This window comes from Galleria mellonella, unplaced genomic scaffold, assembly GCF_026898425.1.
Source record: "Galleria mellonella isolate WM207_F2 unplaced genomic scaffold, CSIRO_AGI_GalMel_v1 utg83, whole genome shotgun sequence".
NCBI classification, from domain to species: domain Eukaryota; kingdom Metazoa; phylum Arthropoda; class Insecta; order Lepidoptera; family Pyralidae; genus Galleria; species Galleria mellonella.
In genome coordinates this window covers 5,719,207-5,737,102 of record NW_026442162.1, presented here as the reverse complement: position 1 = coordinate 5,737,102, position 17,896 = coordinate 5,719,207, and the positions used below count along the sequence as shown (strand labels likewise).

Below are 17,896 nucleotides of genomic sequence, written 5' to 3'. Positions count from 1 at the left end.
TTAGACTTGTTTTTTTTTTATTTATGCTTTCTTTATGAACTGATTTTTTATCTTATTTTTTCAATCTAAGAATAACTACCATAGTAATCTTGTATTAACTTTATGATGGTTGAAGTCATTTTTACATAAATTACTACAAACAGTGCGGTTTCATAGGAAATTTCTTTCGCAAACGATCAGGCTGTGGAGTGAACTTCCTGCCGAGGTTTACTCTAGAGACTACAATATGGGGTTCTTCAAAAAAAGTATTGGGCTATAAGAGTATTAAGATTTCTTCGGAGATGGAAATGCGGACGTGACACCTCTAGTGTTGCAGGCGTCCATAGGCTACAGCGATTGTTTACCATCAGACGGGCTGTACGAGGTCTGTCCGGAAAGTTCGTATAAAAGTGTTCTGGAATGCGAGAAAGAGGAGTGGGGAGGCCAGGTAAGCGCAGGACCCCTTCCTTATGTCCCTAACAATGCTTCAGTTCTGGTCTGACCGCCGTGCGGTGCGAACTGCTTGTCACGCCATCTGTGAAGTTACCTCTTAACGAAACCCCGTCGGCATGGAGCCCGCTTCCGTTGAAGAGCAGCGATATCAAGTTTCTCTCGAAACTCGGCAAGAATGGCCGTGAAATTTTTGCCGATCTCAGAACAGTTTATGGGGATGATGCTGTGAAGGAACCAACCGTCCACAAGTGGCTAAAAAGATTCAGAGAGGGCCTAGAAAGCGTTCAAGATGACCCACGTTCAGGACGTCCTTCCACTAGTTCCGACGAAAACGTGGAAAGAATTCGAACTTGTGTTAATGGGGACCGTCGTTTAACGGTCAGACAGTCGTGTGGCACGAGTTCGTCCAGAATTGGCGCGAGAGGGGCGTTGGATTCTTCACCACGACAATGCCCCTGCCCACACCTCTCTTGTTGTCCGTGAGTTTTTGAGTAAAAATTCCATTACGGTGACCGAACACCCCCTATTCGCCGGATTTGGCCCCGTGTGACTTCTTCTTGTTCCCAAAAACCAAATTGGTACTTCGGGGGCGGCATTTGGGGGACATAAATGAGATAAAAAAAGCTACGACGGGGCAGCTGAGAAACCTACAACCAGAGGACTTTCAAGGAGCCTTCTCACAGTGGAAACGGCGTTGGCACAAGTGCATTATGTCACCTTTGAAGGGGATAAAATTGATTTACCTGAATAATTGTAAAATAAAATTTTTAAAAACTTTTATACGTACTTTCCGGACAAACCTCATGCTTGTTTGCTACCTTTGTGGTATAAAAAATACAGACATATTGATACCCTCAGAAGGTCGTAAGGGGTTAAACCCTATCAGGTCGACCTTCACGTAGTTCTCCTTAGAAACTATCTCGGTTAGTAGTTATTCAATTCGTCTCGATAGACCGACTGACTTGCTTTTATCCTCGCCCATCATTAGTCTCTGGTGCCTCTTCAGCATATATACAGATAGCGCAGACCATTCCATAAGCACCCATTTAAAAAACCTTTAGCAGGTTGCTAGATTCGAATTCGTGACCATCGGAAGGTTTTTTATACAACTTAGAATGACAAACAAGCTGACGGCCCACCTGATAGAAAGTGGTAACCGTCGCCTATAGACATGAGCAGTATCATGGACATAACAGAGTATACTGTTTCGCCCATGATACCCCCCATGCGTTGCCGTTCCTGAGGACTCAGGTGTTATTCCTCTGTACCCAGTAAATTCACGCCGTATCCCACCCTTCAAGCCGAAACACAGCCATGCAAACACAACTGCTTCATGGTTGAAACACGAATGGGACAGAGGTGCTCAAGCAAACGACTTTTGTACAAAGTCTCCCTCTGGTAAATTGAGATATAGATACCATCATCATCATGTCAGCCATTAACTGCTGAACATAGACCTCCCACTAATGGGGGGTTTTGCCAGTAGTTGCCACGCTTGGCAGACGGGTTGGCAACCGCAGTTAGGCTTTGGTGATGTTTTAAAAGATCATTAATTTCCTTTAGTCGCCTCTTACTGATATTTTTATGTGACTTAGCACTTTCTTCCACGCACAACCATTCTTTGGAATCAATTTCCAGCAGCAGTATTTCCGAACCGATACGACAGCATAACCTTCAAGAAAAGAGTATATTCCTTTTTAAAAGGCCGGCAGCACAACTGCAACGCCGTTAGTGTTGTGGGTGATCATGGGCGGCGGTAGTCACTTACCATCAGGTGAGCAACATGCTCGTTTGCCCCCTGTGTTGTGTAAAAACAAACTTAGATAAAAAAAAAAAAAAACAAATAAAAACACTGTCTCTTGCCATAAACCTGATTACTGTGACCGGCAAATGGTCGATTACTTTAGTTGCCTCATTTCCGCATACCAACAGTAATTAGAGTGAGTTAATGGCATTATAGAGGGGTAACTACAACATAAAACTTTATTATTATGATATCGCGCCCTATATTTTTAACCAACTTCAAAAAAGAAGGTTCTCAATTCTATTATATTTTTTTATGTTTATTACTTCATAACTTTGCCACTTGTAAACAGATTTGGAAAATTCTTTTTTATCTGACAGGACTTAGATTGGTCATAAAGATTTTTTTTTCAAAATTGGTTTAGCAGTTTAGTTTTTAAATTAAAATAACTGTGTTTTGTGAAGCATAATCTTAACTCTACTTTGCATATGGTGGAAATCTCCATCATAACATTGAATGCCCAAAAATTATTTAAAAGAACAAGTTCACTTTAAGTTGATCGGTGTCTGGATACCTTTTTATTGTCCATTGCAGAAAAAAAAACATAGCTATCAAATTTATTTCTTTAACCATTTTCCTTTAATTTTGAACATGAATTATATCACCTTGATTTATTTCACTAATAAAAATAATCATGCAAAGAAGGGTAAATTATCATTATTTATAAGTTAATTGCTATTTTATTTCATAGTTGTCACGGATGTTATTTAAAACTAGCTCTATTCACAATAATAAGGTGCTACTTCTTGTCATTGGCTCTAATTAGACCAAGTAACTTAATCCTTCCGTGTTTATGGTAGCGGTAAACTTTTGTTTACGAGTATATTAAGGCTAAAGAAACAAAGTCGAAGTTTATACGACTTGTGAAATATTTTGCAATGATAAACATAATTTGAAGGATAAAAGCTGTTAAAACTGTTTTCTTTGTGCATGAGTGGGATGAATTTATCTACGAATGCATTATGAAAATATATTGTATTTTAATTGTATAAAAAAAAAAAATATTACACAGAAATGTAGTGTTTCTATAAAGACTTCATCATTTTCATAATATCAGATATCTGTCCACTGCTGAACTTAGGCTTCCCCCATAGACCGCCATAAAAACGGTCCTTAACCACTTGCATCTACTAACTCCCTGCAATGCATTTGAGGTCTTCACTCCATCTATGAGGGAAGAGGGAGGAGGGGGGGGGGTCGTTCTACACTGTGTTTGCTATTTAAGAAAAAAAATAAACTAATTCTGCGGACAGTTCAGATATGTTATAATGATAATTGATAATCTAGCTTCAACAATTGTAGAGAAAATTTCTGCATCTTTATGCCACAGACATACCATTTATCTACACAAAGGTCTTTGCATCTTTCTACATCGGAATTAAACTTTCCCTGATTATATTTCTTCAACCGCACACAATCCAGACCAATTTAAGTCAAATGCGAATAAGCTATTTATTTGTAGATCTGCGAGTTCTATTTTAGATCACATTACCACTTTTCATCAGGCAAGATCGTGGTCAATCGCAGAACACTATATAAAAAAAAAATAGTACAGTGTTTTTTTTCTATAAAGCTGTTTGCATGGAATCACTTGTAATGCTATTTTTGCTTTCTGTTACGTTGCATGCTGATGGCAATAAAATTAGCGGGGACTGGCCTGTCAGGTTTTCACGTAAATAGGGCGGCAACTTTCGAGTGAGGCCAGTATTGCGTGTGATGGCTGTTCACCATCATAAGGTTAGTAGCATCCTTTTACAATTGTAATTATATTGAAATGACTTACCTTTGTGACCAAACAAGTTCTTGTTTAAACAATTTTTAATTTTGTATGTGAATATAATTAATGGATGGAAATAATTTAGATAAAAGTAACTTATGTTATTAATCGACATTATTGCCCATTTTTGAAATTATCACAATTGTAAATATACGAATGTTTTTATGACATTCACGTTTATAATATAAAGTAGGAGAGACCTATAAATAGTTAATAGTCTAGTTGGTTGGAATGGAATATTGACAATAGGCTTGGAATATTTCACATGTAGCAAGTGAAATATCATATGATACTCGAAATTAGAGGTTTCGTTTGCTACGTCGCTGCAAATAGACTGCTATAAATAGCATTAAATGAAATTCCAGATAGTCGCTGTATTCGGATTTATTCGTTAGTCATCGGCTGCGCCCGGTTAGTAGTGAAATAAAATTAAAACAGACTACCGACCTAAGGACAAGGAATTACATGGAAGGAATGATAAAATAAAAACTTTAAATCATATAGTTGCCTGTTTTCTTCTTATGCGAATATAATTAGTAAAAAGAGGACGAAAGGTACACTATCAGTTACTATTTTTCTCAATTCATAGCAGGCTGTGTATAGAAAATGTTATACGGCCGTATAACCCTACCAAATCCAGATACAACCTACTTGCATACTTTCTACATAAACTGTGTCGAATATATAATCTAGTAATGTAAATTTTGTCATTCACAAATAATTGACATATTAAACATTTTCTATACACTAATCTGCTATGAATTGAGAAAAATAGCAACTGATGGTGCATCTTTCGTCCTCTTTTTACTAAATATATTTGCATAAGAAGAAAGGAAGCAACCATATGATTTACATTTTTTATTTTATCATGCTTTCTATGTAATTCCTTGTTCTTAGCTACCACTAGGCCGTAAACAGCGAGAGGCTAGAAAATTTGCAAGTAAAGAACTAAATTTACTCATAAAATACTAGCAGTGAATGGATAATGGCTGAGATGATGGTGATGATGATATAAATATACTTTATGTAACTATAGACATTAACTATTTTTAATATTTAAATTATATGCTGTTTTTGAAAAATCATACATAATTTCAGAGAATGTACATTATTTTTTTTTTTAAAATGACTCTTGACTTTGAGCTCGCCTTTATCATAAAATCATAAGTAATATCTCACTTTCAATAGCAAACGGTAGCAAGTGTGATATTACGTCATTACGAATAAAAAACACAGTTTTCATTTGTCAAATGTTATTTTACAATGATAATAAAAAAATAATATAACTAAAGAACAGTGAATTAAATGTAGCAATTTCCATGCCAACAACCAACCTTAATTAATTTGCTAACGGTTTAGAAATGTTACCTGCCATCGATTATAATTTTAGTTTTGCTGACGTCTGTCCGAAACATGATGCTAGAGTTGCGTGCTCGTTGTCGAACAAAAGTTAGCGCAATGCGATTTCCCGCCATTTTGCTTGTCACTCTGTACACGGAACTGGGGGCTTGTTATATAAATTAAAAGGAGTCGCCCTGCAAATCGCTATTACAGTAATAACTTAAAGAACAAAAAAAAAAATTAATCGGTAGATGAATTGGATAGAGTTTTAAAAGTTTACCGTGAATTATTTTGCCTTCTAATACGATGGAAAGCAGTATAATTTTTTGCCTTGCATTTGACATGTTTTTTTATTATAATAGTTTATAATAGCTTTAAATGTTGCCTAATTGTTAAACCATATTGACTATTAATAGGATTCTCTTATTATTACAATATAAGTACTAGTTTACTTAATACTGATTATTTGTCTTGTTTGTTGATATAATTTTTTTTTATTTCATTTGTGTTGTTTTTTTTTTAAATTTTTTTTTAATAATACAATAAACTAGATAAGAAATGCCAAAGTTTGTGCAATTTTTTTATAATCGATACATAATCCTGTTATCTGTAAAAAACTTGTATCTGTAAATATCTTGAGGATCAAGATTTTTGTACTATATATTATAATACATATATTGGGTAAATGCAGTGTGTGCAGGATGCAGACAGCACATAACTGTTATTTATGGCAGTCTATGGGGAGAACTAAACCTAAAGGAATTTGTCACAAAGACTTTATTTTATGAATGTATATATATAATGCATATTCATTATATGTTAATGGAATAACTACCGCTTTAAATTACGTGTAATTAGATCGAGAAAGCTCTACTAGTTGCGTGATCAATTCGTGACCCTTAATCATGAGCGGCTGTAACCAGAGCGCGATCCTGACTGCGCGCCTCGGCCCGCTGAGCGCGAGTTATTACATTAAAATATAATGTGTTTTATGTGTGTTATTTACCATATTACATTAAAATATAAATTCTTTTATTATTCAAACTGCCATCGAGTATCTCTGCTCATCCTAAAGGTTGACTAGTAAAGACTGCTTACAGCATTAAGTCCTTTTGTACCAAATTTTATTGGTCATTAAAGTATACATAAATATATAAGACATATACGTACATACATACATACATATCTGTCACGCCTGACTCCCATTAGGCAGAAACAATGGAATGTCAAATGCTTCGATTCAAACAAACCTCTTTCGCTTCTTCCACATTCATCAATCTTTTCATACACGCTCGCCGGTTACGGGTACCTTTAATTTGGCCCTTCTTCAGCGCGTCGCCTATTTGGTCAACATACGTCCGTCTAGGGCGGTCCCTACCGATATCTGCATTCATTCTTGCTCGATAAATCTCTTTGGTAATTCTTCTTTCATCCATCCTCTCCAAATGACCAAACCAACGCAAAAAAAGACATAAAACGCAAAATAAGACATAAAATATAAAAAAATAAAAAGCCTTATCCATAAGTTTACTAAGAATATGTAAGCTTATTGGGGAGAAAGGGATTGTTAGTAATGGAGACTCGGAATCCCATTGCTAGCAATATACCCAACCAGGTCGACCTCCTCGCGGTTCCCCCTGGAAACTATCATGGTTAATTCCTGATGAATTCATCATGATGGGCTAACTGGCCTGTTTTCATTCTCATCTCTCACCCTTCACTGGTGCTCCGCCAGCGTATCCCGTTAGCGAAGGCGGGGTTACCATTCCATTTTCACCCATCAAAAAAAAAAATGTAAGCTTATACAAAAGTCAATCTTTTATTCAAATAAGCAGTTCCACAATGCGAAAAGTGTACGAGGTTCATAAAATGCTATTGAAAAGTATAACTGTCATTAGTGTATTTGGATATTAACAGATTGCAATAGGCTTACGATAAAATACATTGCAATCATTAAGTTTATGATCGCGTGACACGGTCGCGTGCTACGTCATTATCTGCAGTGAATTATAGAGGTCGAAAAATTACTCGAATCATATATTTTATACTGGCCCTTTGTTGTCCAAAAATATTTTGAATTAGTTATTATATTAAAAAAAAAAACAGCGACTTGTAATGTGACAGAATTAATATGAAACCGAAATTAATGACTAATTCTAATAATATTTTCAATCGACTTCAAGAAGGGGATTTTAAAAATCGATTGTTTTTTTTATACCACTGAGGTGGCAAACAAGCATACGGCCAACCTGATGGTAAGCGGTTACCGTAGCCTATGAACGCCTGCAATACCAGAGGTATTATGCGCGCGTTGCCGACCCTGAAGTTTTGCCACGACTGAAGTCGGTTTTTTTATGGTACACAATTTACAATCATTTCTAATAGCGTCATGTAAGTATAAAAGGCTCGTACTGCAGAGGTAAATTATATTCATGCCTTTGGTCTAATTTTGGGCTTTTTGGTATAAAAACTATAAAAGGTACCACAGCATAAGATAATTATTATTCTTACTTTTTATTTCCTACCCCTTATCCAACCAAGCGTGGCAGCTACTGGCAACTCCCCCAATTGTAAACTGCCGTAAGGTACGACTTTGTTCCTTATGACAGTTTTTGGGGGAAGTCTGTGTTCAATAGTGGAACAACTAACGTCTGATGTGGTGATAATGATGATGATGGTGACGAGCTCATTATACCCACAACTTCTTAAAGAAAATCCCCCAACTTGTTAACTTAAGTATTAAATATTTCTGTTAAAAACTGCGATAATTGCGATGCAAATGCGGCTAAACTATCATATATTTAAGGACGACGAGATAAATCAAATACGTATTATGTTTTCAACATTCATTTTACTAAATTTGAATAGAATCAACAGAATGCATTACATTTTTAATAGTAAAAAATTATAAGTGGCCAGTACGTGCAATAGGGGGGAAGGGATTGTTAGCAATGGAGTTTAACAGCCCCATTGCTAGCAATATGCGCTATCAGGCCAACCTCCACGTGGTACCCCCTGGAAACCATCGTGAACAATTCTCGTTGAATTCGTCACGATGGGCTAACTGACCTGTTTCATCCGCATCTATCATCCATCACTGGTGCCCGGCCGTGTATACCGATAGCGCGGGTGGGGTTACCATTCCATTATCACCTATAAATAAAAAAGGTACGTGCAATAATAAAAAGAGTTCATTTTTACATATTAAATTGAATCTGCAACAATTTCCGTCTCTGAAAACGCCAATATCTTTTGGATTATAGTAAATTTTATCAAAAACAGTAATCTGCAAAACGAATTGCCAAAGTCGGCTCAGATTTGCCGAAGATATTGCGTATTATATGAGTATAAATAGAAGTACGGACGAATTGGGGACCTTGCCCCCTGATATATCATTTACGAAAGTGGGCGTATGTGAGATTATTTCCTCAGAAAAGGCAAGAGGCGAGATTCCGATAATATGCTGCCGTCAAGCAACTACTTACTTGCATGACAGTTTCATTTTGTGTAGGAATGAAGTTACAAGTTATTAAGGTATGCCATTTTAGTGCTCAGGATTAGTAACGCGTGAGGAGTACCGTGGGAATTACAGATCCTGCGATATCTATAGTATTTTTTATTTATACAACTTAGAATGGAAAATAAGCTAACGACCTACCTGATAGAAAGCGGAAACCGTCGCCCATAGACATGAGCAGTACCATGGACATAACAGAGTATACTGTTTCGCCCATGATACCCCCCATACGTTGCCATTCCTGAGGACTCAGGTGTAATTCCTCTGTACCCAATAAATTCACGCCATATCTCACCCTTCAAACCGAAACACAGCCATGCAAACACAACTGCTTTACGGTTAATATAAATGAAGGATAGAAGCAGGTCTATTGGCCCATCATGATAAATTTAGCGCCGATTTTTAGGCGGAACCGCGTGTAGACCAACCCGATAAAGTATATTGCAAGCAATGGAGTTGTTAGTTCTCATTACTTATCCCTTAATCCCTTCTCATTTTCCATTCTTAGTGTTATTTATGTATATAGGCGACTTCCATTAGTAGGACCATCAGCTGGTTTATCAGCCATCTTAAAATTAACTATGTCCTTACAGTTTTTTTTGATGGGTGAAAATGGAATGGTAACCCTGTCTGCGCTAACAGAATACGCCGGCGGAGCACCAGTGAAGGGTGATAGATGAGAATGAAAACAGGCCAGTTAGCCCATCATGATGAATTCATCAGGAATTTACCATGATAGTTTCTAGGGGGAACTGCGAGGAGGTCGACCTGCTTGCAAGTCGACATTGCTAGCAATGGGATTCTCAGTCTCCATCACTAACAATCCCTTTCCCTCCTGTCCTTACAGTTGCAGTTGGAAGCGGGCGCCGGCGAGGGTCCCGGGCCCCCGGTTAATAACAATGCAGAAGGTGCGGTGGCGAGTCCACCACGCGACGACAACCACAATCCACCACAGCCACCACCCTCGCCACGTGCCAGGCCGTTTTACACCTCAGGTGAGCATTTTTTTATTTGATGATGGAATGGTGTAATCGCTTATGTCAATGACGATAACGACTCAATTTATGCTACTAATATGAAGGATGAAACGATTTGGTTGATGTAAGACTTTTTTTTTATGTATGGACGATAGAGAACATAGAAAGAAAGAAAGAATTTATTTATTTCTATGCAACTCACCCAGTAGCACAATTGAAAACACAAAGTCTAGGACAAAATTAAAATAAGTAGTCTAATAAACAATATGTATTTGATGTTTTTGTGCCTTATATGTAAAAATTATTAATTCACCCTTGCGCCACCTACCCACTTCTATATGTTCTCCTTTAATCAAAGGTTGTCTGTAAGAGATTACCCTAGCGGTAAGACCGCCTTTTGTACTGTTACTTACTTTTGTTATATTTTGATCTGTACTCCATGCTACTGTATTTCAGTTGAATTGTTTATATGTCATTGTTTATTTTTATGTTTTAGTGCAATATCGTCATAGTCGTAGAATACTGACGGATCTTTATATGTAATATTTGTCAGATCCGTCCGTATTCTACGACTATGACGATATAGAGTTAAATAAAGAATAAATAAACATAAGAAAAAAAAAACAATAGATTATAATTAAAAAAAAATTGTTCCCTGCTCAAATGAAGATGAACATATTGGTCCTTATCATAAAATATACAGGAAGACCAGGGCTACATAAGTATAAATGGCAATAGTCTGGGATTACAAGTTAAGCCGTTAAAGTAAGTTGTTACAAATGGTAGGACTTATGACGGACGAAACGTTAAGCTTCATTTACGAGCCGATTTCGGTATGAATGAAAACACGAAATTGGGTCCGAAACTTTGGTATTCCATTTCATGGTAGACCTCTAGGATCCGAGTTTGGAATTTCTCGACTACAGTCAGCATTGTTCGGCCAAGTCATTGCTCTCTCTTCAGGCTACTTGTTGTTGTAGGTAAACTTGCTGTATCCTGGGGTTTTGTCCACGCGAGTTGGGATTAAATCCAAGAATTAGGATTCTCTGTTTTAATTTACCATGCAAATACAAGGAGTTTCATTCCGCAAATGCCCAGACTGTAGAATGAGTCCTTTGTCGAAGTGTTCCCTATAGTCTTCTTTAAAAAGCGTGTATTTAATGTTTCTTCAGGATCGACAATTCGCACGTGATATCCCAAATGTTGCAGACGTCTATAAACTACTGTATCTATTAATCATTAGACGGGCTGTATGCTTGTTTGCCATCTTCATAGTTTAAAATAAAATATAGATATAGGTTAGTTTGTGTGCCTAATTGAATCCATATCAAATGTTTGAATATATTGATTAACTCTATAAAACATCTATAACTATAAAATATCTTTGAAAAAATTCACTTATATTGTTATAGGTATTTGCAAATTTTGTCATTCTATAATTTATCTTCAAAATATTTTCCAATCAGCCAGCAGTTAGAAATTATCTAAACCTAATCTAACCTGACGAGCTAAAAAAAAAGAAACAAAAAAAATATATATTCGCAAACTTTATCTAAAAATAACGTCTCGTCTTTTATTGGTATTTTATCAGAATAAAGAGTTTCAAACGTATTTTCAACCGACTTTAAAAAGATCAAGAAAGATGCTCAAGTCGATTTTTTTATCTTTGTTACCTCATAACTTCGTAAGTTCTAAACCGATTTGGAAAATCCTTTTTCTTATTTCAAAGGATATTACAGATTGGTCCCATAGAAATATTATCAAAATCAGTTCAGTTTTGTCACAATTGAATTCGGATTTGTTTATGGGATACATTCTTTAATCATGCCCTTTTTAATAGTATGGTTAGATGGTCCGACAATGTCTACAATTTTGTTCACGAAACGTTGTCTGGTCTGTATTGCGTACATAAAATTGAATGTAACCCCATATTCCTGTCTCCTTAGTTACAGGAAACAAAAAGAGATCTGCTTTATGGGATCCACTTTTTGTTTTCTGTAACTAAGGAGGCTGTAGTGATTATGTTGTCGGCGATAGCATCCACTATTCGTGCGGAAGAACGATTACAGTCAGGGTTGCCAGATGCGAATTTAGTTTTTTTACACAAACGTCAATAATTATTATTGGAATAACATCATAAGAGAGGCAACAGACACCTTTCAAGGACACGATCTCCAGTAATGAAGAGGACGAAGAGAGAAAGACACAAACGACAAATTTATTTTTTTCTCCAAATCGATACGTTTTCCACGAAGTTTACCACAAAATTTTATCTTTATTACTGTTTTGGTATTTACCTAAAATTTAAGGATAAAAAAAGTTAATCTCTTTGTCTTATATGTATATATTATTGCATTTGTAAATGACATAGATAATACATTTATAAATATCGTATACGATGCATTTGTCTTTGAAAAAGATCTCTTCTAATAGACCCAATCCACTTATATACCTGTATAGATTTCACAAGTGTTAAAACTATTACTCTATATTTCCAAAAAGATACCCAAATATCTTTAAACTCATTTTCACTTTTCTCCTAGAATTTCATGTCTCTAAAATTTCGCGACTAAATAAATTTTTACCCAGAATTGCACAAAAATACCCAAATCTGGCAAAACTGATTACAGTAAGAAAATACAAATAGTCTTGATTCAAACATTTATGTTCATATCGTTGCTACGTCTTTAATTAATCATTTTACAAATATGTCTAAAGCTCATATTTCTTTGGAAGAATGTCTTTATTGTGGATCATAGGTCAAATTAAGGTTACATCAGTTAAATAGTATCTCCATGTCCTGCTATATATAGCGTACAATATATGGAACAGTTAACAGTATATAAAACATAACATTTAAAATTATACAGTGAAACAAAATATATTTATATGAGACATTATTTTTTACAAATGATGACTGTTTATCTTTATCATTGATATATTCGTTTAGGCTGTAATAACATTTATTTATTAACATATCATGAAGGTTCTTTTTAAAAACATTTGTCTCAGTCAATCCTCGTATACGTTTTGGTAATTTATTATAAATTATTACAGCTTTACAAAATATCCTGGCTCCCATGAAATGATACTATTTTTTTATTATATAAGAACAGAGGTCTTTAGCACTCGGTCTTCTCTGCCAGTCCCTTCGAAATTAGGCGTGAATATAATTACTGTACTAAGTTGAACAGTGTCCTTCAAACAACAAAGCAGATCGTGTGATCAATTATAATATGCACAATTAAACCAGTATCTCTCCAACCATTACGCCATTGAAAATTCATCTTTATTACTGTGGATATATAATTCACAATTAAGGTAAGTTGCGCCCACTGTTACCGTGCGTGGGGTTTATTCATGACCTTTCATCGCTAAACATAATCAGCTTTATTTACGCTCAACAAATATTAATTTGTCGGTTATATTAAAGGGCTACGTCGCTTACAATTTTAATAAGTATCAGATTATCAAACTGCTTACTGACCTTGCTGACTTACCTGTGTACAACACAGGTAAATTTAACATCATTAGTAAATATCCTTTGATGGCGTGTCGTGTTATTATGGGAGACTTCAAACTTTTTGGTATTTTTCGACCAATACTTGATTGGAAAAACATTCAGTTCTCCAGCTAGAATTTTATCTTTTAATGTATTTGATCAAGTACAGGCATTATAGAAATTAAAAATAAAAAGTAATATTTTTCGCACTTGCAACATTAGAAGACCATAGACATACACTTCAACCGTTAGACATCAAATATTCAAATTTTGTTAACGGATAACCTTGGCATATTTCGTGAAGATCTTCTCAGCTTTAAGCGCAAACATGATTTTAATTTCATTCTGGTAATATAGTTCATATTAAAACAGCTAAGGGTGCATTTTTTCGACTCTAGCTCTAGAGTTGTCACAGTTAGAAAGTATTCAGTCTCCACGACCATCGGGATCAGATGATAAAGGTCTTATCTTAGGGACTGATCTTACATGAGTAGTCTATTCGCGACCACGTTAGATAATTTAGGCAAATTATCATAGTTTACCTAAATGATCGCATTAATTCCCGTCTCTTATAAAATAAATACATTGTCGTCTGGTCCTGGCATAGAATAGGTTACCATTTCTTTTCCCATGAGTGTAATAGAAGGGGACTAAGGGTATTTAATGGTCAAGGGATGGGCAGCAGAATTCCCTTTTAAAACATCACCAAAGCCTAAGTGCGTTTGCCAATCCGTCTGCCCAGCGTGGCTACTATTAGCAAAACCCCTCTTATGGGAGAGGCCCATATTTAGCAGTAGACAGTCACCAGATGATATGGTAATAATAATAAATAAACCATAAAACACACAACATTAAAGACTATGAGTTAAAATTCTAAATATAACTCACTTATTTTAGTTACTTTACTTTCCAAAAAGACGTTTTCAATTCGCTTGATGTATTATTTATATTAGATAAAATTTAATAATCTGGCAACAAAAGAACAACCCGCTTTGTCGCGCTGCTTCATCAATAATCTATTTTCAAACGCAACATCGAATCATTGGTTATGCTCTGTGTCAAACACTGCAATGGGTTAATACATTAGATTGTATAGATAGAGCGTCCCTATACAAATGCTTCGCCAAAAACAGGTCAAATTTTTTATCCATGTGTGCGTAAATAGGGTTGCCATAATATACATTTATTACTCAATATGTGGGAGAAATTATATTGTAAGGTTAAAGTGAAAAATAAAAACGATACAAAATTCTTATTTAATATATTTAAAAGGACAAGTTAAATGGTGCATAATGTTTTTTACTGATTACTTTGTTAAATATTTAAGTATTGATTTAACAGATGTTTTCGTTTTAAAATCACTAAAAAACAGCCTTATTTATCTTATTCATTATTTAATTCTATATTTATTATTTAATTTAGAATAGAGTAGAAATATTTTTTATTCATTCAAATAGATTTCATTATAAGCTCTTTTAAATCGTAATTTTTTAAGATTTCACTCAACATTATCATATCAAGCGTTAACTGTACCTTGCTGAATATAAACGTGGTCTACAAGGGGAGTTTTGTCGGTAATTGCTACGCTTGGCAAGCGGGTTGGCAACTGCAGTTTAGCTTTCAGAGATATCTTAAGAGGGACACTGCTGTCCATCCTTCTACAATTAAGTTCCCTTAGTCACCTTTCACAACACCTGCGGGAAAGGATGGGGTGTCCTGTTCTATTCCGGGACCATACGGCTAGTCTCATACTCCGTTAATACTGTCACTTAAAACTAAATGTAGCTGTTTAACACTCTAATGACTTACTCGTAATACTATGAATTTCTTGTACCAGTTGGTATCAGGTAACTAAGTTAACTGCGGATACTTAAACCCCAAATGTTATTTTTGTTACGTAGTTGTGCATGGCCAAGTGAGTAGAGTTACCTTTGTATTTAGTTAATTAACTATTTCTTAGAAAAAGAAACTTGACGTAAGAAAGCTGGGTAATAAATTATTTTTATAAGCCTAGTATCTACTCTGATATCTATGTTGGCAACATTACAGTTGCTATAAACATAAAGTTACTATTTCATTATACTTTTTTTCTACTAAAAACGTCTACGTACCTATTTCTATTAATTTTCATGCAAATCTTTAATTGAATAAATTTAATTTAATAAATTTAATATAACAAATTTGTAAAAATAGGCTTGTTTGTTAGCTCTTAGCGCCTTAATGACTTAACCAGTCATTGAAATACACATACTATGTGGGATAGCGAAGGATTTAGGTTCCTTTTCTCCCGATCAGTAAACATATCTCGGTTAAGAGGACAAAGTCGCCAGTAAAAGCTAGAAGGTAATTATTATCAATCAATATACATTTAAAGGTTCTCTAGATGCTAATAATTACAATAAATATACATTTATATAAAACATATTTTTATTTAATATAAAATTAAAAAGGAACAGAAGATTAGGGTAAGACTTCTTTTACATGTATTCAATATAATGCGATGCGTTTTTTTAATGACGTTAATAATATGTTGATGATATTAATTAGAAAATATTTAGTTTTGAATGGAATATATTAAAATTGATATACTCGTTTTTAAATCTCAGATGAATTGATCCAATATTTTTGATTTAAATTGACCTATCGTAGGGACAGAGTAAGTATTATGATATTTAAGAGTCGGCAATGTGCTTATATTGACGAAACTGGAAATGAATTTATGCAACCATATAGTAGTATCTACACAATAAAATATATATCGATATCGATAGATGCTGTACAAGAACTACTTGTACTTCATAACGTATAGTTGTCAAATTCAATGAATTTGTTGCAAAGATTTCACAAAAACTGTGTTCAATTGAAGTGATGCGGGACTAGTTTTAAAAATCCAATTCAATATTTTTTAGTAGGCCAAGGTTAAACCAAAAGTTTCCAAAAAACACGAAATTCTTATTTCAATCAATTACCAGCCAAGAAACATATTATTACCACCTATTGTTGGAAGCAGCCATTAATTCTTGGTTGTACGGTCCCACCATCCATCAAGTAATCAATTTGCGAACCAAAAATAATCACCGACACAGTTAGCCAGATGGCGTGCGTGATAAAAGAAAAATATCTCTTGGATATTGGACAATCATTAATTACTGTGCATTTGTATTGATATTATTTAATAAAAAATGAGCTATAACCTAGAATTCAGCATCACGGTTCCTAGTTCGGACAGTGGGAAGGCCAACCAGACAGAATATATTAGTAATGGGATTGGTAGTTCGCATTATTGATAATTCCTGGGCCCGCGAGCTTCATTTTAGACCGCATCATTGTTTTCCATCAAATGAGGTCGTGGTCAATCGCGGAACACTTTAATAGGAAAAAATCTCTCAACCCCAAGTAGCCTATATCGTCCGTACTTTTTATATACCAAACTTCTTGGTGATTGATTGAGCTGTTAAAGTGTGAAGAAGTAACAAACAAACAAATTTAATTATCATTTTTCCAACGTAAAGTCAGACTTGTACCTCGCCTAGCTTGCCCCAGACACAGTACAACAGTATTTCGTGCAGTTTCGTTACGCTGCTACGAAGTGCTGGAGCAATATACCTCCATCTTTGAAAAATTACCCCAATGTTAGTTCCTTCAGATATATGTAATTATAGAAAATATCTTCTAGATCAGTGATTCTCAACCACTGTGCCGCGGCACTTTTGTGTGCCGCCAAATTTTAAAAGTGTGCCGCAAAATTTTGCAAATATTTAAAATTTTTGTCATAAACTATTTATGCAGTGTGTTGTAGTAAGTAAATAATTTTTATCTTTTTCTTTGTTTGCCGCCAAATTTTGAAATCGTTAAATATGTGCCGCAACAAAAAAAAGGTTGATAATCACTGTTCGGGATGTACAGAAACAATATCAAGCAGATTCTGCTGCACAGATAACTGGCGACTATGTTAGTTTAATTGTACCACACTTCACTGATCAATTACAGATTCATATTAACTTTTCACTATATCACTTTTACCAGAGGGAGACTGTATAAAAGTCGTCTGCTTGGACATCTCTGTCCCATTCGTATTTCTACCGTGAAGCAGTTGTGTTTACATGGCTGTGTTACGGTTTGAAGGATGGGATATGGCAGTGAATTTACAGGGAACAGAGAAATAACACCTGAGTCCTCAGGAATGGCAACGCGTAGGGGGTATCATGGGCGAAACTCTGTTATGTCTATGGCACTGCTCATGTCTATAAGCGATGGTTACTACTTTTCATCAGATGGGCCGTCACCATGTTTGTTATTCTAAGTTGCCTAAAAAATAAAACTTATAATGTATTTATCTATATATTCCATGTGTCTCATATATGTTTTATATTATCTATCTATCTATTCTATTTAAGAGCTGCGCTCTTGTCGGTGGAGCTCTTGCCACTCACTACAATTTTCAGCGAGTCTCTTCACCTCTTGATACGACACGACACCAACTCCTTCCTTTATCTGCCCGATATAACTAGCCTCGGTCTCCCTTTTTCCCTCCTTCCTTCTTTTC

At 35.2% G+C, this 17,896-nt stretch overlaps 1 protein-coding gene across 2 annotated transcripts in view; it reads left to right on the top strand.

Moving 5' to 3' along the window:
* The window catches only part of LOC113514590 (dual specificity tyrosine-phosphorylation-regulated kinase 2), a 101,588-nt gene that overhangs the window by 25,507 nt on the left and 58,185 nt on the right, over window positions 1–17,896 (top strand). For both annotated transcript variants that reach the window (XM_052901940.1, XM_052901939.1), the window contains exon 2: window positions 9,719–9,866. In XM_052901940.1, coding sequence (XP_052757900.1) covers window positions 9,719–9,866 — 148 coding nt within the window. The remainder of the gene's footprint in view (window positions 1–9,718; window positions 9,867–17,896) is intronic.